Here is a 22888-nt window from a genome sequence, read left to right as displayed (position 1 = left end):
CGTCGTCGTAAAAAAAGAAGCTCTCTTTGATGGACCTCATCACGGCGCGGACGGCGTTCCGGTTGAGGAGGAGATGGGGGGAGGGCGGAGACAAGCCGGAGGCAGGGACGACGGCGACGTACGATTCCTTTTGTTGGTTGGCGTGAAAATCGCGGAAGGATGAGCACGGCGGCGACGTACGATTCGTGGCCGGCGGCGTCCTCAAAATGCCGTGTTTACCGATGAAAAGAAGAGTCGCCGGCATGCAGATCGAGGGCGTGATGGTTGGGGATGAGGAGCACGGGGAAACTCGGTCCATGCCTGAAGCCGGCCGGCGAGCCGAGAAGATCCGGCCTGGCCTGGAACTTGGACAATGACACATTCACCAGTCCACCACACACAGATTTTACTTTTTGATTTGAGGGATATTTGATTTGAGGCAATCGAGGAAGCCGTATTGGAGGTACTGCCATCCACCAGTCCACCACACACAGATGGTTCAAGTGGAATGTGCTTCGCAGGGCAAAGGACTACATTGGTTTCCATTACACCAAAACGAGTAGCTTTCGAGTGGGGCTCCACAAAATTCTGAACGACACGCTGATGGCTGATGAGTTTGAGAGAGCATGGGAGATGCTGCTAGAGGAGCATGGATTGGAGAATCATCCATTTCTGAAGGACATCTATGAGGTGCGGCACAAGTGGGTTAAGGCATACTTCAACGACACATTCTGTGCTACACTGACCAGCACACAAAAGAGCGAGAGCGCGAAACACTTTCTGAAACAACATGGCGTTCCACGGGATTGCTCAATGGAGCTTTTCGCCGAACAGTAGGAGAAACTGCGGTCTGATCAGCCAGCACACAAAAGAGCGAGAGCACGAAACACTTTCTGAAACAACATGGCGTTCCACGGGATTGCTCAATGAAGCTTTTCGCCGAACAGTAGGAGAAACTGCGGTCTGATCAGCCAGCACACAAAAGAGCGAGAGCGCGAAACACTTTCTGAAACAACATGGCGTTCCACGGGATTGCTCAATGGAGCTTTTCGCCGAACAGTAGGAGAAACTGCGGTCTGATCAGCAACCGGACTATGGGTTTCAGGAGCAGAGGACTACTATGGTAAGCTTAACTTGAGGAAATTAATAAATTTCCTTTATTCCATCTTCAAAACGAGGGCTAGGCGGGAAGACCTTTATTTCATTTTCAGAGAGTCGCCGCTGTCTCGCCTTCCTAAGCAGAACACAAACTCTAACAAGACAAGAAAAAACGGCTAAAAATGGAGCCCTTCCGCCGGCCCTTGCCACGATCCACCACGCTTCCCTTGCCCAGAGCCATCGGAGACGAGGAGAACCTGCGGCGGCCTATATGTGTGTAACTAGAGCTGCCGAGGCGTCTATAAGATTTCAGTTTCTCACGTGCAACATTTCTTCTCTTGTCCTGGCCTTTTGCCGCACATACTCCGGGTCAACCCCGGGCATTTCTCGATACAGAAAGTCAATAGACAAGCACGGCAAGCCACCTTCCGTTGGACATACATGCACTCCCATCCAACGAGTCGAGCGATGCTGCCAAGCGTGAACACGTCGCATTCAACCGGTCAATTTAAGTAGCTCATGCGGTGTGTATGATATGATACATCTAGAGGCAGGCGTGCACGCTAGCCTGTGCTTGTGCATCCCCGGCCGGCCGGCCGGCATGTCACCGCCTCGCTCTCACCGGCACGACTTGCGGACACCGGCGAGACAACGCGTCCGTGCATGCTTGAAGAATGAGGTGCTCTGCTCGTTACTGAACTGATTCTTGCAAATAAAATGTGTGGGCTGGTGTGAGAACGACTCGCCCAACTCGCCCAACATGCTAAGGGATTTGAGAGTTCCTTAACATAGCGTGGGCACGCATTTTCCGACACAATCCCTTTCGGTAGGCATCATGCCACAGCCACTCCCTGCGAGTAAATGGATGGAACTTCATTCCAGAATATATGGTTGCGGTTGCGTGCTTGCAAGATTATGATAAAAATTCAGCATGAGCATGGGGTTAGGGTACTGCATTTTCAACGGACCAGCTTTTATCAACTATAGGAGTAATAGTACGTAACTTTTTAAGTATACTCTAGTCTCAAAGACACCATAGAATAATACTGAAATCATGACTCGCGAATGGCGGCCATTGTTTCCTTGCATTTTCCCGTCTTGCATTGTGTCGCAAGCATGGTCGATAATTTTCATGTGCAACAAAACAGTAATGTTTCGCCGGTGAAAAACAAATTTGGGGTAACGTTTGTTGTTCAAATTTGTTTTTTTTTCACAGTCCAAAATGTTTAACTTTTTTGTTGAAAAATTTGCAGGTAACATTTGGATGCAACTATAAATACATAAAAAAAATTGTCACGATTTTTTTACATTTGAAAAATTATTTTTCGCACGCAGGAGCACGTGCTCCCGGGAGACAAATTAGATTTCGAACAAATATGTGCCCACAAAACACCCGGCCATCAACATCGTCTTCCACAACACTACTTGAAAAAGTATTTATTCTTTGAAAATGAATATATCCACTCAAATTTACGACTCATTACTTGGGCAGTTGGGCTGCTTCTCTGAGCAGTTTGATTGCAGGGGATTCTTGTGAGAGAAATCAAATACCAAAACTGCAACATTTTTTTTAGTTTCCCTAAACCGCTACATTGATCTCCTGTTCACCTCACAAAACACACACACACACACAAAAAAAAAAAGGTGTCCCATTACTAAGCCAAAAGGTTGATCATGTCCTAATCCAATGCAAAGGTGTGTTCCCACCTGAAGAATACAAGAAGGATATTTTAAGGCAAAGCATATCATTGGGTGACTAGTTTAATTCAAGAATGATAATTCAAATCATCCAAACCAAAAACATAAAGAGTTGATCTTTTTCACCAATCATTTCTCTTCAAACCCTAGGAGAGCCAATCTCTAGGCACACATCGTCACCACCTCTCCTCCACCCGCTCCCTCCCCCTTCTCTAGCTCTGTAAGTGTGGGGGGGGGGGGTGAGGAGGCTCGAAACTATTGGATTATTGGATAGAGTTATAGCTTTCACCCAATTAAGAGCTCGAATGTATGTCTTAGTTGTTCGTCGCTTCGGACACATGGAGCAAGATGATGCAATACCACCTACAACAACAGGTAAAAAATGAAGCAAGGTCCGACAAATGAAGAAGGCGAGACCAACACACATTTAAAAGTCATGGTCGTCATCTTCCAAAGCAACATTTCAAAAATATATTTATTCTTTTAAAAGAGGATATATGCACTCATCGATGAATCGATACTTTGGCAGCTTCTCCGAGGCACTTGAATTAGACGGATTACTGAGAGAGAAAGGAACCTTGTCCTAACCCGCAACATTAATCACATGCCCATTACAAAAAAATCTCCCAAATTCTCCCAAATGCGCGTTCCCAGTTGAAGAATACATGACAGATGATTTGAGGGAATGCCTAGGTCCCGTCCACTGTGAATCAACAAATTCTCAGCCAAATTTATAAATTTGTTAATACAAACTGGAAACAATACTTACCTGCTATAAACAACTGTCCATTTATAGTAAAAAAAAGGATTGTAAAAACGGTACCGTTTGTTTTCATCATAGCTCAGAAAGATGAAAAACTTGCATAGATATCAATGTCTAGATTCATGGATATAGACAGTCCTTATGTTGCTGAGATTTATCTACTCCCCGTCTCCCCCGTTTCTAAATATTAGTCTTTTTAAAGATTTCAATTGAACTATCACATACGGATGTATATAAACGTGCGTATTTTAGAGTGTAGATTCACTCATTTTACTCCGTATGTAAGGTTTTAACTAGTGGCTACATACGGAGTAAAATGAGTGTATATACACTTTAAAATATGTCTATATACATCCGTATGTGGTAGTTTATTTGAAATCTCTAAAAAAACAAATATTTAAGAACAAAGGGAGTATTTAGGCTTAAATCTGGTCGTAGTAGTAATTTAAAAGGGCATGGTGACTAGTTTACCACATCCTTCACACCGAAGGACGAAAAACGTGGGCAAAAGATTCCCCAAATACCGAACGAGATTTGGAATCTCCTCCTTTCCCCGTGTGGACTCATCTACGTCTCAGCGTTTGACCCTCGACGGCGGCACCCCAACCCCCTCCCTCCCCGCCTGAATCCCCTTCCATTAAAAAGATCCACCAGACGAACGAACTCCCGCAGCCACACGCCGCCATGACCAGCCCCATCATCCCGCGGACCGACGACGGCGGCCATGCCGCGACGGCGACGAGGGTGGGCCGCCTCAACGCCGCGGTGGAGCGGTCCTGGGTGGGCCGGCGCTTCCGCCTGTCCGCGCGCGGGACCACGTTCACCACCGAGCTCCGCGCCGGCACCACCACCTTCCTCACCATGGCATACATCCTCGCCGTCAACGCCTCCATCCTCTCCGACTCGGGTGCCACCTGCTCCGTCGACGACTGCGCCTCCCCGTCCCCCGCCTGCAAGTTCCCGCCCGTCGACCCCGGCTACGCCGCCTGCCTCTCCCGCGCGCGCCGCGACCTCATCGTCGCCACCGCGGCCTCCTCCGTCATCGGCTCCTTCATCATGGGCGCCTTCGCCAACCTCCCCATCGCGCTCGCCCCCGGCATGGGCACCAACGCCTACTTCGCATACACCGTCGTCGGCTTCCACGGCTCCGGCACGCTCTCCTACCGCAAGGCCCTCGCCGCCGTCTTCATCGAGGGCCTCGTCTTCCTCCTCATCTCTGTAGTTGGGCTGCGCTCCAAGCTCGCCCAGCTCATCCCCAAGCCCGTGCGGATCGCGTCGTCCGCGGGGATCGGGCTCTTCTTGGCCTTCATCGGCCTGCAGAGCAACCAGGGGTTCGGGCTCGTCGGGTTCAGCACGTCCACGCTGGTCACCCTCGGCGCGTGCCCGGCCTCGCAGCGCGCGTCCGTGGCGCCGGTGATCACGTTCCCCAACGGCACGGTGGCGCTGATGCCCGGCGGCACGGTCTCCGGCGGCATACTCTGTCTCTCCGGCCGGATGACCTCCCCGACCTTCTGGCTCGCGATCGTCGGCCTCCTCATCATCGCCTTCTGCCTCATCAAGAACGTCAAGGGCGCCATGATCTACGGCATCCTCTTCGTCACCTTCATCTCATGGCCGCGCAACACGGCCGTCACCGCGTTCCCGGACACGCCCGCCGGCGACGAGAGCTTCAGCTACTTCAAGAAGGTGTTCGACGTCCACCGCATCCAGTCCACCGCCGGCGCGCTCGACTTCAGCGGCATCGGGCACGGCTACTTCTGGGAGGCGCTCATCACCTTCCTCTACGTCGACATCCTCGACACCACCGGCGGGCTCTACTCCATGGCGCGCTTCGCCGGCTTCGTGGACGACGCGACGGGGGAGTTCGAGGGGCAGTACTTCGCCTTCATGTCCGACGCCACCGCCATCGTCTTCGGCTCGCTGCTGGGGACGTCCCCCGTCACGGTCTTCATCGAGTCGTCCACGGGGATCCGCGAGGGGGGGCGGACGGGGCTCACGGCGCTCACCGCGTCCTTGTACTTCACGGCGGCGCTGTTCATCACGCCGCTGCTGGCGTCGATCCCGTCGTGGGCGGTGGGGCCGCCGCTGGTGCTGGTGGGCGTGATGATGATGCGCGCGGTGGCGGAGGTGGACTGGGAGGACATGCGGCAGGCCGTGCCGGCGTTCATGACGCTGGCGCTCATGCCGCTCACCTATTCCATCGCCTACGGCCTCATCGGCGGCATCGCCTCCTACATGCTGCTCCACTCCTGGGATTGGGCGTGCCATGCCGCCGCCAGGTTTGGTTGTCGTCCTCGCCGGAAAGTGGGTGGCGGTGAGGCCACGCGAGCCGATACACCAGTAGTAAGTAGCAACAGTGGCAGTGCCAGTGGCAATGGGGAACATGGGAAAGACGTGTCTCACGTGGAATTGTCCTAGTAGCAGTTTTCATTTTCTGCTTGTAGTTTATGTTTTGTTTGTGAATTGTTTTCTTGGAAACAAGGACTAGACTCGGTGCTAAATTAAAAATAATGGCGCCAAACCTGAAACTGCTAAATTAAAGGGCCAGCTTACAAAGACAGCAAACAAAACAAGCAAAGCAGTATGTTTATGATTCTCCTACGTAGTATTCTTTTACGAATTTGTTGGTCGCTCGTATTAAGTTTCAGAAGTTGAAACTTAACAAAAGTTTAAAAAACTCGTCAAAACGCATTCAAAATGTCTTATTTGAAAGCCTTCGTTATGTGCTCAACCTATGTTAATGAACCGTCAAATACCTTGACCTGTGTCCTACTGGTAATATCTCGTTGGGTATTTGTGGATTTTTCTTTTTGCCCTTCGGATTTGTCTATTTTTATACAAACACCCTCAGGGAAATAAAAAAAGTTGCATTGAAGTCCATGGGAGTCGACCATCTTCATGTTGCAAAATGGATCGATGGCGCGCCACGCGTACCAAAAAACCATGCGGGCCATTACTCATCGAGCATAATGATCGACCAGAAAAATACACCCTTGAGTCATCAATGTCACACAGGCGAACTGCCGAGATGGGATGACTCTGCGAAACCTTATTCGTTGGATCGGCACCGCCACCATCTACAAACAAGTTATTGGAGAAGACTTCATTGAGTGCCACCGTCACCACTGCTGGAAGTTCTGAAGCGACGGACAACGAAAACCTACCTAAGAGCGCCAAATTAGGTGAAACCTACAACTTCATCCGGCAAATCAGTGTCTCCCGCCGCACCCACACCAGCAAGCCCGCAGAGGAGAAGGGTGGGGTGGGGAGGGGGAACCTACCGACGGAGGAGAGGTGGCGGTGTACGGCATTGTACACTCGGAGATCGCCTCTCCTAGGGCTTCGAGAGGAACGATTATGGAAAAGGGCCAACTCTTTCTGCTCTCTGTTTGAACGATGTGGTAAACTAGTCACCGATGAGATACTATACTTTAATTTGTCTTTATTGCACTGTTCAGTGGGAAACACACCATTGCATTGGATTAGGACAGATTGGACCTTTCGGCTTAGAGAAAATGATTGCCTTTTTTGTGGTTGGTGAGGTGAACAGGAGATCAATGTTGATTCCTCTCACAAGAATTCCTTGTAATCAAGTGCTTCCGATAAGCTGACCGTGTAGTGATTCATCAACTTGAGTGGATATTATCCTTTTTTTTTGAAGAATTTGGAAGATGATGGTGATGACTTTTGAAGGCCTGATTGTCTCGCCCTCTCCATCCACTGGACCTTGTATCCTATTTTTTTCTGAAAAAAACCCATATATTAATTAACTAAAGTATTCTCGCAAAAAAAGTTAAATCTTTTATTAGGTATACCCTTAATAGCCAAAGTTACATACGTATTATATAGACAGAAGTATGAGCATGGAGGGAAAATGCAAGGAAACAACGGATGCCATTCGCGAGTCATGATTTGAGCATCATTATATGGTGTCTTTGAGACTTGAGTGTGCTTAAAAAGTCACTCCAGTTGATAAAACATGTGCCTTTCTGGTTGCCCCGTTGAAAATAGAGTGTTCTGAAACTATTCAAAGGAAACACCATGCGCATGCTGGATTTCTATGACAATCTTAAAATCACACAACCATATACGTATTTCCGGAGAATGTGCGCCCACGCTATGTTAAGGAACTGTCAACTCCCTACACATGTGTGGTACATCCGTAGTGTGCGGATGTTTATGCGGGTTGGGCGGGTCGTTCTCGCACTTGAAAGAATAATCCTCTAATACACTGAGTAAGAATCAGTTGAGCAACGAGAAGAGAGCATGGGCGCGTCGCCCCAATGTCCGCAAGTCGTGCCGATGAGAGCGAGACAACGAGATGCTGGCCGGCCGGGGATGCACAAGCACAAGCTAGTGTGTTAAATTAAAAAATCTTATCAAAACCTTAGTTAAATTAAAACTTTTCTTGCCCTACTCATATAAAAAACAAATCAGATCTCATCAAAACCTCAACTAAATCAAAACATTTCCTTACAAATCCCTACTCATGATACATAAAATTATTTATATAGAAATCAAATCAAATCAAACCAAATATTTATATAAAAATCTAGAATACGATGGGGTAAGATATATGTCGAACATGATTGGTGTCATTAAACCACTAGTATATGTATGCTCTCATTGCAACACACATGCTATTAGTCAGCATTTTACCAAGGAGAGTTTACTCAAATAAGAACGTGAAGTTCGGGGTGCTCCTATATGGCGCCTTCTGTGCCCTGGAACTAACTGGCGCTCACGCGCGACCAAGTGGGCCGCGGCCCAACAACACGCTTCGCAAATCCTGCCCAGTTCCAGCTGCACGTCCGCTCGGTTCGGTCCGTCCCTCAGCCGCAGGTTATTTTTCTCCCTTTTTGCGTTGTTGGCCTGGTAGAAAAGAGACAGGCCGGTTTTTTAATTCTGATGAAAAAGTTTGTGAAAAAGGTTTACGAAAATTATAAAAAAAAAGTTCATCCATTTGGAGAAAAAAGTTATCATCGATTTCGAAAAAAAAGTTCAAAAATTGAGAGCCGTTCCTTGATTTTTTTTAAAAGCTCATCATTTTTTTAAAGTGTTCATCAATTTTTGCCAGAATTTCATCGTTTTTTAATTTAATAAAAATAGTTCATTCACAAACTTGAAAAAAGTTCACAAGAAAATGGAAAAGGTTCATCAATTATTTTTGAAAAATCAGCGATTCAAAAAGAGTTCATAAATTTTGAAAAAGTCCATGGATTAAGAAACAGAAAAAAGAAGAAAAACGAGTTAGTAATCACAAGAGGTGTGGTGTCTCCGCTAGTGGAAACTGCAAAATCGTTCATGCCTGCTTGGCTAGAAGGGCTTGATTGAACTCTTCCGAATCTCAAAAACCAAGACCACCCTCACGTTTGGCTACACACATTTGTCTCAATCCAATGCACCTTACTTTCATCATTCGTCGCACCCCACCAGAATTTCGAAGAGATCGAAGTCAAATTCTGACACATCTTTTTTGTGAGATGAAAACAACTCATGATGTAAGTTGGTGTGGCTTGAAGAACTGATTTGATGAGCACCTCTCTTGCAGTCTTTGACATCCCTTGTCCCTTCGAGCCACTAACTCTTCCCTTTGAACACTCGGTAACATACTTGAAAGTACCATGTTTTGATATCCCAACCAATGTTGGAACACTCAAATATCTTTCACCGAGGGCTTCTGATTGAATGCCCAAAATATTATTAAGCTCTAACTTGAACTCTTCTTGTGTTCCTTTTTCAAAGAAAATAGATGATTTTTGAAGATTAGTACACTGACCAGAAGCCTCTTCATATTTCACCAGAATCTCCTTAAGAGCCACTATGTTGGCACTAGCCTCCTTCAAGAAAACTATACCGCTATCGGCGAAGAGGAGGTGTGTAACATATGGGCCAGTGCTCCCAAAAAACACCTCTTTAATATGGTGTTCCTTTTGTGCTCTTCTAAGCAAAGCAAAGAACCCCTCCACACATAATGGGAATAAGTTGGGGCATAAGGGGTTGCCCCGCCGGAGACCTCTAGATAGTGCAAACCGTCTTGACAAGCCTCCATGTTACATAAACTTAATTCAAGGATGACACTTTTGAGCAGTCAAAACTTTTAATAATAAAACTAAGTAGTGCGATACAACTAATACGACCAAAGAAAAATAAATCAAAATGCACTCAGCTAAAATTAAGCCTCCAAACCACAATGTGCTTTCACTCTTGTCGATGAGATGTTGAAGATTAGACCCAAGTTGGATATGTTCTGGTAACTTTTTTTCTACCACATTTTACACTAGTGTGTAACATCATTTCTACAATAGCACGTTTGGGTCAAAGTGAAATATTTTTGAGGATTAAGTGAAACAATAAGTTTTAAAGTTCTAAAATTCTAAGGCAAGGCGAAATGATAAGTGACTGCCAATAAATAGTGACAGTCTACGTCGTAAAAAAAGTGTAATTCACTCGAAGAAGAATATTCATCCCAACCGCCGCGGGCGACAGAGACGGCCGCGGAGTTCGCGCCGCCGGGGAAGGAGCAGCGGAGGTCAGCCGGCGTCTACCCATCCTCCTGCCACTTTCCTGTCCGGCCGGCGAAGTAACTAAACGCGGGCGGTTCGTTCCGTTCGCTTCGTTGGTACAGGATCAGGATGAAGGAGGAGGAGAAGGAGAAGGCGCCGCCGCACCCGCATGCCCATGGCGCCGCCGCCGCCGACGCCGCCCCTCCTCCTAGGTACTCGCGCCCGTCGCGCTAGGTGTTGTCTGCTGTCCAGTTTTTTGCTGGGTTTCTCCGTCGAGGGGCCCGGGGGTTGGCTGGATCTGGATGATTGCGACCTAATTCCATGGAACAGGGCTTGCGGATTAATTAATCATCAATTAAGAATAATCCCTGGATCTAGGACTCCTTGATTAGTTAATCCACAAGGATTTGGGGGTTAGGGTTTTAACCTTTTAGGTTGTTAGTTAGCTGCCGGTGGTGATGTGCGCCCAAACAAATTCAGTCAGGCTCTCTGCTTACCTGTTCCAAGTTTGTTGCAAATCATTATGAACAGTTGTGTTTACTGTGGCAACTAAATGCATCTATCGTATCAGCACAGATACTACAATCCCAATCCAGAGCATGTACTCAGCACCATCTACTCCTGTTGATTGATATTCACAGCCCAATCGTAGATATATTAGGTTTGTTTCTTCATGTGCCGGCTGGTGCAAATTAAGAACCCAAACTGTAGGATTGTTGAACTCAAAGTACATATCTCACTTTTGTCATTTACACTCATTTGATGTCTGCGACTTTGTGAACCTTCTATGTTTAGATAGGAACGCTGCTATACGAACGACACAATTGCGTCTGATTTACGGCCGACAAGCTGCGGCAACCATCGGATTCAGTTGGGCAACACTTGTACCCCCGCTTGATTAGAGTGTCTGCGCATATCGGCCAGGGAATGTCGTTTGCACAGCAGTTTCGTTTAGATAGGCAAAAACATTTATAGCCTGGTTGTTTTTCTAATAGTACAGTTCTACATTTGCTAGTTGCAGCCCCGAGATTGTTCTATTCAGATACGAGAAACACATGGATGCTTCAATACTTTTTGAATGCTATATTCAGATATGTTCTGTTGTTTGTATGCTGGTGCAAATTAAGGAAACTGTACTCTCATTCAGCAACTTACCACAAATCTCTGTGTATGCAACTAGTTGCTGATAACAAATTATGTAGGGCGCGACTCGGAGATGAACATGGATCTGCTTCTGTGTATCGTGTTGGTGCGCTGGAGAAGGCGATTGCAGGGTTTGCGTAGAGGGAAACTGAGTCCGTGGTCAATCCAACTGTCGGGAGTTTCTTTGTTTCTCTTGACGAGGCTTATGAATTCTACAACATTTATTCTTGGGAATCTGGTTTCGGAGTTAGGTATGGAGCTAGCAGTATGGATTCTCATGGAACTAAATGCATACAACAACTTGTTTGCGCGTGTGAGCTATGATATTCATCCTCCCCTTGTAGTTAAGGTAGTATTTCTGATTTTTGTGTTGTTGGTCTCAACCCAGTACCAATGCTCAGAAAATGTTATGTTCTACAGGGTAAACCGTCCAAGGACAGCGATTCATTTCGTCGGTGTGAATGCAAAGCGTCAATTCTTTTGCTGAGATCCAGAGACGGCGGATGGCGTGTGTGTGAGCATCAAGTTGGGCATAACCATCCACTTTCTAAGATGTGTGCGCAGAGGTCATCTTGGCAGTCTCATAGTAGTATTGACAAGAACACAAGGGGCTTGATTCGTCAACTAAGGGAAAACAATGTGCCACACATTGATGATAATGATGCAAATAATCCGCTGTCTGATGATATCCGGAAGACAGAGGAAACCTTTGCTAGGATCAAAGCAAAGGATCCAACATTTGGTTACACTGGTTTGCAGCTTGATAGTAACTGGAGAGTAAGGCCACTACTCTGGACCAGTGGCCAGAGCCTTCAGTACCAATACTTCGGGGATGTGATTATCTTCGACACCACCTACAGATCGGACAAGTATGGGACGCCGTTCGGCCTTTTTGTTGGAGTCAACAACAACTTTGAGACCATATTGCTTGGTGGGGTGCTGATGATAAACGAGAAAACGGAGAGCTACAAATGGGTGCTCAGTCAGTTCTTCCAATTAATGGGTAGGGAACACCCCAAAACTATACTGACCGGTAAGATTGCTTCCGTACACACTTTTCCCTACCCAATAGTATTTTTCTGCAGCACTGCCAATCTAAGTTGTTTGTGTAAAATCCTGTAGATCGCTGCGAGGCAATTGAGGAAGCTGTATTGGAGGTACTGCCATCCACCACGCACAGATGGTTCAAGTGGAATGTCCTTCGCAGGGCAAAGGACTACCTTGGTTTTCATTACACCAAAACGAGTAGCTTCCGAGTGGGGCTCCACAAAATTCTGAACGACATGCTGACGGCTGATGAGTTTGAGAGAGCATGGGCGATGCTGCTAGAGAAGCATGGATTAGCGAATCATCCATTTCTGAAGGAGATCTATGAGGTGCGGCACAAGTGGGTTAAGGCATACTTCAGCGACATATTCTGTGCTACACTGACCAGCACACAGAAGAGCGAGAGCGCGAAACACTTTCTGAAACAACATCATGTTCCAAGGGATTGCTCAATGGAGCTTTTCGCCTTACAGTATGAGAAACTGCGGTCCGATCAACAACCGGACTATGGGTTTCAGGAGAAGAGGACTACTATGGTAAGCTTAACTTCTTAACTTGAGGAAATTAATATCCTTCCTTTGGGCACTCAAGATAGATAAGCTGAGACTAGGGATGAATTATTGTTTTTCGTGCAGGATGAGATTGTTCTGAGAACAAATCTACCAATCGAGAAGCATGCCGGCGAGGTGTACACAAAACCGGTGTACGAACAATTTGTGCAAGCCTTACGCGAATCTGAGCCTTACGTGGTGGAGGCAGTCATCCCCAACCTGAGGTACATAGCACGGCGTCCCAGCAGTGAAACTAGGATGAAATGTCTAGGGTGGAATATGAGGTGAATGTTAGAGAAGACGGCGAAGCATTCATGTGCGTGTGCAAGCAATTCGAGCACACGGGGATGCTCTGCTGCCATGTTGTCAAGGTAACAAACAGTTCTCTGTCAGTAGTACTATCTTCCATCCATTGCTACTGCAGTATTCTCTTGCTCCTACTACCTTTCATTTGCATGCTTAGTATTAGCTGCCATATGTAGTACATACACCTTTCAACACCTTCAGGCTTCGAATCTTTTTTCAGGTGATGATCCACCTGGGCGTGCTTGAAATACCAAGGTTACACGTCATGCCGCGCTGGACAGCCAGACCGCTCCAGTGCCAGATGCACTGCCGCGGTGAACCTCGGACGGACACGTGCCAGCAATGCAGGCACTCCGTGCTGCATGACAAGTTCTTAGACCTAGCGTGCCTCGCCTGTGAGGATGATCGGTGCTACGAGGTCGTTGTGAGGGGCATCGGCAAACTGAACAGAGAATTGGTGGCAGCAGAGGCCGCGCCCCGCCGCCGCAGCACCAAGCCGGCGCCGCGGAAGCCGAGGAGGAAGCGTTGATTACTTGCCCCCGGATGCCTGAAAGCCTGTCCGATGCTTCGCGAGGCATGGAAGGAAACCAAGATATGTCAACTGACTTGTTCTTTCTGGTTTCTTCTTTTTGCGAGTGTGGATAACCTCTGAACCTGACCACGTATGAACTAGGCTAGATCAGTAGTAGTATTTTGCATGTTCGGCAACGGCCTGGCACCATGGTTGGTTGATTGCTAGGGATGGCGGCCCGTGTATACATGTCGAGGCGACCATGTGTGCCAGTAAAACCAATTGGGTGTGCAATGTCAGCAGAATAGGATGACATACATGGTCCATAAACGGTCTTGTGTCGTATCAGAACTCCCCCGAGGATGTTTCTACCTGGGTTGGGCATCTATCACGCCCGAATCCTATTCAGGCCTTAAGGCGCCGAATACTTCTTTATCGGTTTCTAGTTTTTTTTATTGAGAACCGTTATCGCTTTCTAGTGCACACCCTCTTTCAACGCTATGTGAGTTTAAGTGGGCAGGCCAATCCTATTTTTTCTTATTTGCATCAGAGAGGTTCCCCGGTTTGGGTTGATTTCTTTTGGACCGAGTTCTCCATGTTTATTTTCGTTTTTTCTATTCCATTTATTATCATTTTTCTTATTCCATTTTCATGAAGTTTTCTAAAATTCATGAACTTATAAAAAATTCGTTCTTCAAATTTGTGAACTTATTTCAAGTTCGAAAACTTTGTTCATATCCACGAACATTTTCTCAAACACATGAACTTTTTGTAAATTTGTCAAATTTTCCTTTTAAGAAACTGAACTTTTTTGTATTCTGAGGTTTTTAAAAATCCGTAAACATTTTTGTTTTTCCTTTACGGGGTAGGAGGTCCTCTAGCTCACTCCGACAGAAAAAGAAAAGAGACAAAAGACATGCTCGCGAGCTGTTACAAACTTTAAAAGGTTTCTTTTTTCCTTTTACGTATTTTTGGGGTTTTTTTATAATTTTCTGTTTTTTGAAATATTTCAGAAACATACAAAATTTGTTCAAGAAACTATAAAAATGTTAAAAAATTGAACAAGTTAAAAAATATCGTGATTTAAAAAATTGTTTACTTAAAATGTTTAAAAAATTTCCACGTTTTTCAAAATATTGTTCGGGATATAGAAAATTGTTCACATTTTCTAAAACTATTTGGTTTTTCCAAAATATATTGTGGGTTTCAAAAATAGTTTAAGGTCTAAAAAATTGTTCTGGACTTCGTAAAGTGTTAGTGTTTTTCAAAAAGCGTCCCTTTAAAAAAATGTTCGAGTTTTAATATAATTTTCAAAATTTCAAAAAATGTTCACGTCTTCTAAAATTGTTCGATTTTTCTGAAAATGTTTGCGGGATAAAGATCTATTCACGTTTTCAAATATTGTTCTCCTTTCCAAAAAATGTTTGTATTATCATAAAAAATTGGAACTAAAAATTTTCCTATTTAAAAAAATTGTCAAACAATATTTTCTTTATGAGGCATTTGATTTTATTTTTAAAAAAGTCGAACGAGAAGCTACATTGCCCGTGCCACCCACAGTACCATATAGCCTTGCTACCATATCGAACCGCTGCAGTACTCGAACTACTACAGTACATATCTCGTTACATGACCAAGAGTTCCAATACGACATTGCCGCTGGCGGAGCGAAGCTCATGCGCTCGCTTTCATGGGCCGACCCAAAACAGCACGTGCACATATGGGGGGGTGGGGGGGGGGGGGGGGGGGGGGGGGGCTAGGCTTCCGTGACTTTGAAATTTTCAACTTGGCGCTCCTGGCAAGGCAAGTGTGGAGGGTTCTAGAAAACCCTAGTTCACTCAGTGCAAGAATTCTTAAAAGCTTTCCGGAGGGTGAGCTTTTGACAGCCAACCTTGGTGGGCATCCTTCTCAGATATGGAGGGGTTTGATAGAGGGTCGTGACATCCTGAAGATCGGACTCATCCGGAGAATAGGCAATGAAAACACAAGTCATATTTGGGATATGAATTGGCTACCCAAGAAGGAAAATATGAGACCCATTATCGCTTCAAAGGTTGATCCACCTCAGATGGTGGCGGAGCTAATTGATCATGATAATGCATGCTGGAACACAACATTGCTCAATCAGATTTTCTTACCATATGATATAACAGCTATTCTGAATGTGCCGATCTGTACAAGGAACATGGAAGATTTCTGGTCATGGGGTTTTCAAAGGAACGGAATTTTCTCCGTTCGCTCTGCTTACAGAATGATCGTGGGCATAAAGAGGAGGCGTGAGAACTGGCTGGAAGGATGAGGGGGATCCTCTAATACGGCAGCAAACGAGCAGGCCTGGGATACATTATGGAGAGTGCAGGTTCCGGCGAAGCAGAAAAATTTTCTCTGGAGACTGGTTAAAAACTCGCTACCTACTGAAGATGTTCGAAAGAACAGAAAAATGTCACACCATGATCAATGCTACGCATGTGGAGCTCAGGATTCTTGGAGACATAGCCTTCTCGAGTGCAACATGGCACTGTGTGTTTGGTCTCTTGTAGACCATGATCTGATGGACCACTTGATTGCTATATTAGAGCCGTCAGCACGAGCCTGGCTGTTTTCCATGATGGAAACTTTGGACCATGGAAAATTGACAAGGTTGACAGTCACCATGTGGGTGATTTGGTATGCTCGCAGACAACTTATCCACGAGGGGATACACCAAAGCCCATATGAGAACACAGGTTTGTGCTTAATTTCATATCTGACCTAGACCAGTTAGTGTTGGTGCCAGCGACACAACGCAAGACAGGTCCGCAACATGCTCGGCAAACTTTCACTTGGGTTCCACCACCAGAGGGATGTGTAAAAATTAATGTGGACGCCGGTGTATCGGCGGGAATGAACATGGGTACGGCAGCGGCCTTTTGCCGCGACCGAGACGGAGCTTACCTGGGTTCCTTCATGCTGGCAATTGAGGGGTTAACGGATCCTACGATGCTTGAGGCAATCACATGCAGAGAGAGTATGTCCTTGGCACTGGATCTGGGAATAAATCATCTCCAGATCACTTCTGACTGTAAGTAGATGGTAAATCATATTCATCAAAGAGCTGGAGAAGATCATGGTATCATCATCAAAGAGATACTACAAACTTCTACATCATTCACTTCTTGTAATTTTTCGTTTGAACCTCGAGAGTCGAATTACGAGGCTCATAGGATTGCTAGGTTTGGTATTTCGCCCATTGTTGGGAGGCATTTGTGGTTGGGCACTCCGCATGACCCAATTGTAATTCCTATGAACATTTTAGCTAATTAATACAGGCCTGGCAAGCTTTTCTAAAAAAAAACCTACCATTGACTAGGCCGTTGATACATTGATGGTTGACCGTTGGCTTTTTTGTAGAAAAAGTTCACACGCCTCGAAAGAAATTCAAGAATTTGAAAAAGCTTGCTGATTTGCAAAAAAAAGTCTCACACATTGGAAAAGCATCCACAAATTCAAAAACATTCATGGATTGGAAAAAAGTTTATGGATAAAAATTTCCATTAAATAGAAAAGTTCATGAATTTTGAAAAAACAATCGTTGAATTTGGAAAAATCCTAGAATTTTGAAATAGTTAACAAACTGATTTTTTCATTGATTTCTAAAAATGTCAAACCAATTCAATAAAACGAAAAAAAGGAAATAAAGAAATGGACAAAGCTAAAGAAAAACCTGCGAAAGCAAACATACAATAGAGCAGGAAAATACAAAACCATCCATAAGCTACTATAAGCTTACCAAAACGAGAAAAAATCCAGTTACTGTGGAGTTTACATGGGCTGTCCCGTTAGTTCAAGGGGGCGCGTGTGCCGTGTACGCATAAGCCTTTAAACGCCGCCATAATCACTAAATTGGGGTTGGCCTAGAAATCCTATAGAGCATTCTTTGTTTTTGCGAACATTTTACAAATTAACAAACATTTTTGTATCATGAACTTTTTACAAATTTATGCACTTTATTGTTTGTGATTTTTTTTCAAATTCATATTTTTTTCAAAATTTGAAGGGTCAATGGTCAACATGTCAAAAGGTCAGAGGAAAGTGTCAAATAGTCAATGAATGACCCGTGCTTACTTGGCAGTTGGCAGGCACAACTGATCATGCGCGTGAGCGCTAGCAAGCCAACTTGGACGGCCTCGGTGTAACAAGCTCGATCTACTTAGGCCGCGTTCGGCTCCTCTCCACTCCCTCCACTTCGCTCCGGAGCAGACGAGCCTCTAGCTCATTTTTACGAGAGCGGACTAAACTGAGCTCCACAATTCCATGGAGTTGAAGCGGATGGGATGGATACCGAACACGACCCTAGTCTTCCGAACGGATCTGGAGGAGGAAAGGAAAGGAAGGAAGGGAGTTGGTAGAGGAGGAGGAAGGGGATAACCATGAGAAGGACAACTTCTCTTTGTCAATTTCGTTCTCATACAATCGATGCCCCAACTGGTGGCTCGACCACCTACTTAACATACCCGAGCACGCAGGCTCCGACTCGGCCCAACACACGCAACTCACATGCACACACACAACCCACCATTAGTTGACGGTTGTGTTACCACTCGCTTCACTGGCAGTTGGGTCCGTTCCTTCCTGCAACTTGTCCTCTGGTGGGTCCTCCCCTGCAGGCGTGACATTCTCCCCTCCTTGAGATGCGGCTTGTCCCCAAGCCGAAATCGTCAGGAACCGGTGGCGGAGCTCCTAGGCCCTTCCTAGGCTGCCAACGATAGGGGCAGCTCGCTCCATTGCATAAGGAGGCGCGACTGCATTTTTCCTTGAACACGGATCAACTTGGTATCCACGATAGCTTCAGGATGATGCTCTGCCTGCATAATAGAATTAGCTGGGGGAAGGGTGTGACTCACCGGTGTGTTAGAATCCACTACTTACTTCAACTGCGAGACATGCACTATAGGATGAATCTTAGTGTCATCAGTCAATCAAAGCTTGTATGTGACCTTTCCGACTTGGCGAGCACTGGATAAGGACCATAATAATGGAATGCCAATTTCTGATATGGGTGCTAAGCAACCGATGTCTGGATAAACGGCTGAAGCTTGAGGAAAACCATGTCACCAACCTCGAAAGAGCGGTCAGTGCGATGCTTGTCTGCCTGCTTCTTCATGCGATCTTGGGCATGCTTCAGTTGTTGTTGCAAATGATGTAACATCACCTCACTCTCTTGCAACCATGCCGCAAGGTTGGACACTGAACTTTCATCAACTTGGGCAACAACAAATTCACGTGGCAGATGCCTATAAATCACTTCGAACGGTGTGCGCCCCAAGAAAGAGTGAAATGTTCTATTGTACCAGTACTCCGCCAAGAACAACCACTTACTCCAATTGCCTGGGCAGGAATAAATGACACATCGTAAGTAGCCCTCCAAGCATTGGTTGACTCGCTCAGTTTGCTCGTCAGTTTGGGTGTGATACGAAGAGCTCAGACGCAACTGAGTCAGAGAGAGCTTGAATAGTTCTAGCCAAATTGCACTGGTAAATATGCGGTCTCGGTCTGAGATAATTGCCAATGGCAGCCCATGGAGATGAAAGATATTTTTCATGAAGGCTGTGGCAACCGTCAAGGCCGTGAAGGGGTGCTTCAATGGTACAAAGTGTGCATATTTGGAAAACTTGCCCACCACTACTAGGATCACGTCGTGGCCTCCATACTAGGAAGTCCTTCAATAAAATCAAGAGAGACCACTGCCCATGGACGTTTAGGAATAGGTAACGGTTGCAACAACCCATCAGGAGAAACCCGTTCTGTTTTTGCTCATTGACAAGTGTCACATGCCCTCACATACTGTTTGATCATGCCCTTCATACCCTTCCAGAAGAAAATATTCTTGACGCGGTGATAGGTGGTATAGAAACTAGAGTGCCCTCCTATTGCACTATTGTGAAGGGCCTTGATGAGTGACTGTTGGATGGTCGCATCGGAACCAATCCAGATGTGCCCCTTGTAACGGATCACCGCGTTCTTCAAAGTGTAATCCGTGTCACTAGATGGATCCATGGTAATTTGGGTCATTTTTGTTATGCACTTCGATGTCCTGCTGATAACTAACAGCCGCTACCTCGATCCATGCTGGTCTACACACTGAAATTGCTAATATCTCAATGTCTGCTCCATGTTCACGGCACGACAGTGCATCTACTGCTTTGTTTGTGATGCCCGCCTTGTATTGGTTCTGAAATTGTAGGCCACCAATTTTGTGAGGGCGCGTTGCTATATTGGTGTGTTGAGCCGTTGGTCTGTCAAGTGGACTAATTTTTTTTGATCAGTACGCACCAGAAATTTTGCATGCTGAGATAGGAACGTCAGTGATCCACTGCCAGGATGAGGGCCAAGCACTCTTTCTCATATGCTGACTGCCCCAGATTGCGTGGTGCCAAGGCCTTGCTCAAGTATGCCAAGGGGTGGGAATCTTGCATCAATACAATGCCCAAACCGATGGCACTCGCATATGTTTCCACCATGGTGAGTCGCTTGTTAAAATCGGGTAAGGCCAACGCAGGCCCTTGAACCAGGGCCCACTTTAGTTTTGTAAATGCCACATCAGCTGTTGGCATTCAAATGAAGAGAGTACCCTTTTTCAGCATACCCATGAGAGGACGAGAGATAATATCAAAGTTCCGGACAAACATGTGTTGGTTGGCGTGGCAAATGGCTGGGCTGGGCCTTGAAACTACTAGTAGAAACTAATGTTTCTGGGGCTGGAGGGGGGTTCGAGCCAGTTACCCCCCCCCCCCCCCCCCCCCCCCCCCCCCCCCCCCCCCCCCCCCAAGTAGATCCGCCGTTTGGTTCGATCCATGTGCCAGATTAAATAAATCATTTCTGTTCTAAAAAAGATTAAATAAATCGTTTCTCCATACCTGCAGGAGGGCCTCCAATCCTCAACATCGGTCGATCCTCCGCTGAACCTTGCCCTACATTGCAGCACACATTTCTGTTCACTGCACCCACATTGTGAATGTCTGCTCTGTATCTTTTTTTGAGGGCACGAATGACATAATAACAACTCAACAAGGAGATTCTTATATATATACAGAAAAAGATGAAAGCGCTAGAAGTCGATTTATATCAAATTACCAACAGTGGCACTTTGAGGTGAGTTTGTGCACGTTTTAACTGACGATGAGCACTGTTCCTATGCTTGTTGTTAATTAATTTTTTCACGAATACATATAGTTGCGTATCATTCCATTGACAAGGGAAAGAGAATACAATGGTACAGCCCTAGGCCATGTACACTCCGAAAGGCATGGTCGAGACCTGCGATGAGCAAAAGAAGAAGGGTTGCTCAGCCCTATTTACAACGTGTCAAGTCATAGGCAAGATTGTATAGTCCCTTGGCGCCTGCCTTGGCCCAGGCATCCTCCTTATCTTCTCCATGATTAGGGCATGGGAAGGCCGCACATTGTCAAAGATACGTGTACGGTCAGCTACAACACAGCTAGTAGTAGATACGCTGACATGTCTATGAATCTCTTCATCTGACTTGTGCAAAAATACAATGAGATCACGCTTCCCACGAGCTGCCTAACACCATATCAAAAGCAGCTAGCGAATCATTTGCTACAAAACAAGCAGGCAAGGGCAATTGTTTGGATCAAGTTCAAAGTGTATATTCAACCCTATCTCCTCGTCAAGAAAACACGGACTTGGATGCTGCACGCTGCACGGGGTACAGCTCTACCCCCACAGGCCACAGTATTCTGTGTACAAAGGAAGGGACAAAATGCTTGCCCTTCTAAACATATGAAGCCCCGAACAATACTTGATGCACAATGCGTAGAAAAGGAGCCCACAAGTCATGAAAGACAAAACAACCAAACAAAAGGAATAAACCAAACAAATGCAGCTTGAAACTCGAGCCCGTCATCCACCATTTCGGCTAGCACCAGCGAAGCAACACCGATATTGGGGGAGGCACATTTGAATTACTCCCTCCTTCCATCTATATAGGTCCTAATACGTTTTTCGAGGCTAATTTTGACCAAGTGTTAGAACAATAATATATGACATGTGATTTACATAATGCATACGGTCAAATTCGTACGTGAAAGAAGCTTTCAATGATATAATTTTTACTTTATACATCTCATGTACTCCTTCCGTTTCAAAATATAGTGCGTCCTAGGTTCCCACGCTTCAATTTAACCACAAAATTTAACCAACGAGACCGAATGCGGCGGGAGCAAAAATTATATAATCGGAAAGTTCTTTTGAATACGAATTCATTGGTATAAATTTTACTCCCGCCGCAGTCGATCTTGTTGGTTAAATTTTAAGGCCAAATTGAAGCGCGGGAACCTAGGACGCACTATATTTTGGAACGGAGGGAGTATTATCAATATTATCAATAGTCAAAGGCGGTCTTGAAAAACGCATTAGGCCCTATATAGATGAAAGAAGGGAGTAGGAACGAGTCCATGTTGCTCCGATTGGTCGAACCTGGACACAATGCCATGCGTTTCTGACGCCGAAGGCTAAAAAAGAGCAATTGCCCTCCCTCCCTAGATCGAAAGACGCCACATTGTCGACATGCACCCTAGAACTCCGAGCGAGCCATAGGAAAACATGTTGCTAGGGGAGGGGACGACAGCCACCCCTCACATGAGTCGAACTCCCACCGTCGCGCACGACATAACAGCTCAGAAGACAGACATTGCATGATGATATCACAAACCAAGAAAAAACATGACGAAGATGGAACAACCACATTATCACAAAAAGACAAGACATAACTGCTCAGAAGACGACATTGTAGGATGATAACGCAAATCAAGAAAAAACACGACAAAGATAGAACGACCACATTACCACAAAAGGACAAGACATGCCGAAACAACAGGCTCTCGCCAACCCTAACACGCCACTACTACCGTGGAGGGGGAGGAGACAACCCGTTAGCCTGCAGGGCACATGTGGAGAAGAGCAAGGATAGCCAGATCCCGCCAAATCGACAACAGGGTGAAGTCATAGCTAGAAGTCAACAGAGCCAACACAAGCAGCTACCAATCAAAGGGATTCTCGACTACCATCCTCGTAGTCCGCATGTGATGCCTCTAGGGAGGAATACGACACAAAAGGGTTGTTTTCGCCCAAATGGGACTAAGGGTTTTCATCTAGTAGATGGTGATCATGAGGACATTCGTACTAGACAAAGTTCCATTTTCAGGAACTTCTATTTCTAGGAACTTTTGCTAATGCTAATGAGAATATGATAGTACCTAAATCAAATAAGTTTGTATTATTAAGT

General features: G+C 45.8%; 2 protein-coding genes across 3 annotated transcripts; both read left to right on the top strand.

Moving 5' to 3' along the window:
• Positions 1–4109: 4109 nt before the first annotated feature.
• On the top strand, positions 4110–6128 carry LOC125545609 (adenine/guanine permease AZG1-like). The gene has a single exon (XM_048709625.1). The coding sequence runs from the start codon at positions 4223–4225 to the stop codon at positions 5954–5956; it is 1734 nt and encodes a 577-aa protein (XP_048565582.1). The 5' UTR covers positions 4110–4222; the 3' UTR covers positions 5957–6128.
• Positions 6129–9967: 3839 nt separating this feature from the next.
• Positions 9968–14035, top strand: LOC125545591 (protein FAR-RED IMPAIRED RESPONSE 1-like). Of its 2 annotated transcripts, XM_048709615.1 has the most exons (7): positions 9968–10070; positions 10167–10256; positions 11247–11536; positions 11608–12220; positions 12310–12770; positions 12870–13156; positions 13312–14035. In XM_048709615.1, the coding sequence occupies exons 2-6, from the start codon at positions 10214–10216 to the stop codon at positions 13071–13073; spliced, it is 1611 nt and encodes a 536-aa protein (XP_048565572.1). In that variant the 5' UTR covers positions 9968–10070; positions 10167–10213; the 3' UTR covers positions 13074–13156; positions 13312–14035. The 2 variants fall into 2 exon arrangements, with proteins under 2 accessions (XP_048565572.1, XP_048565564.1); XM_048709607.1 differs by having other exon boundaries at positions 9990–10256.
• Positions 14036–22888: the final 8853 nt, after the last annotated feature.

Source organism: Triticum urartu, chromosome 1, assembly GCF_003073215.2.
Source record: "Triticum urartu cultivar G1812 chromosome 1, Tu2.1, whole genome shotgun sequence".
NCBI lineage: Eukaryota > Viridiplantae > Streptophyta > Magnoliopsida > Poales > Poaceae > Triticum > Triticum urartu.
This window is presented reverse-complemented; position numbering and strand designations above follow the sequence as displayed.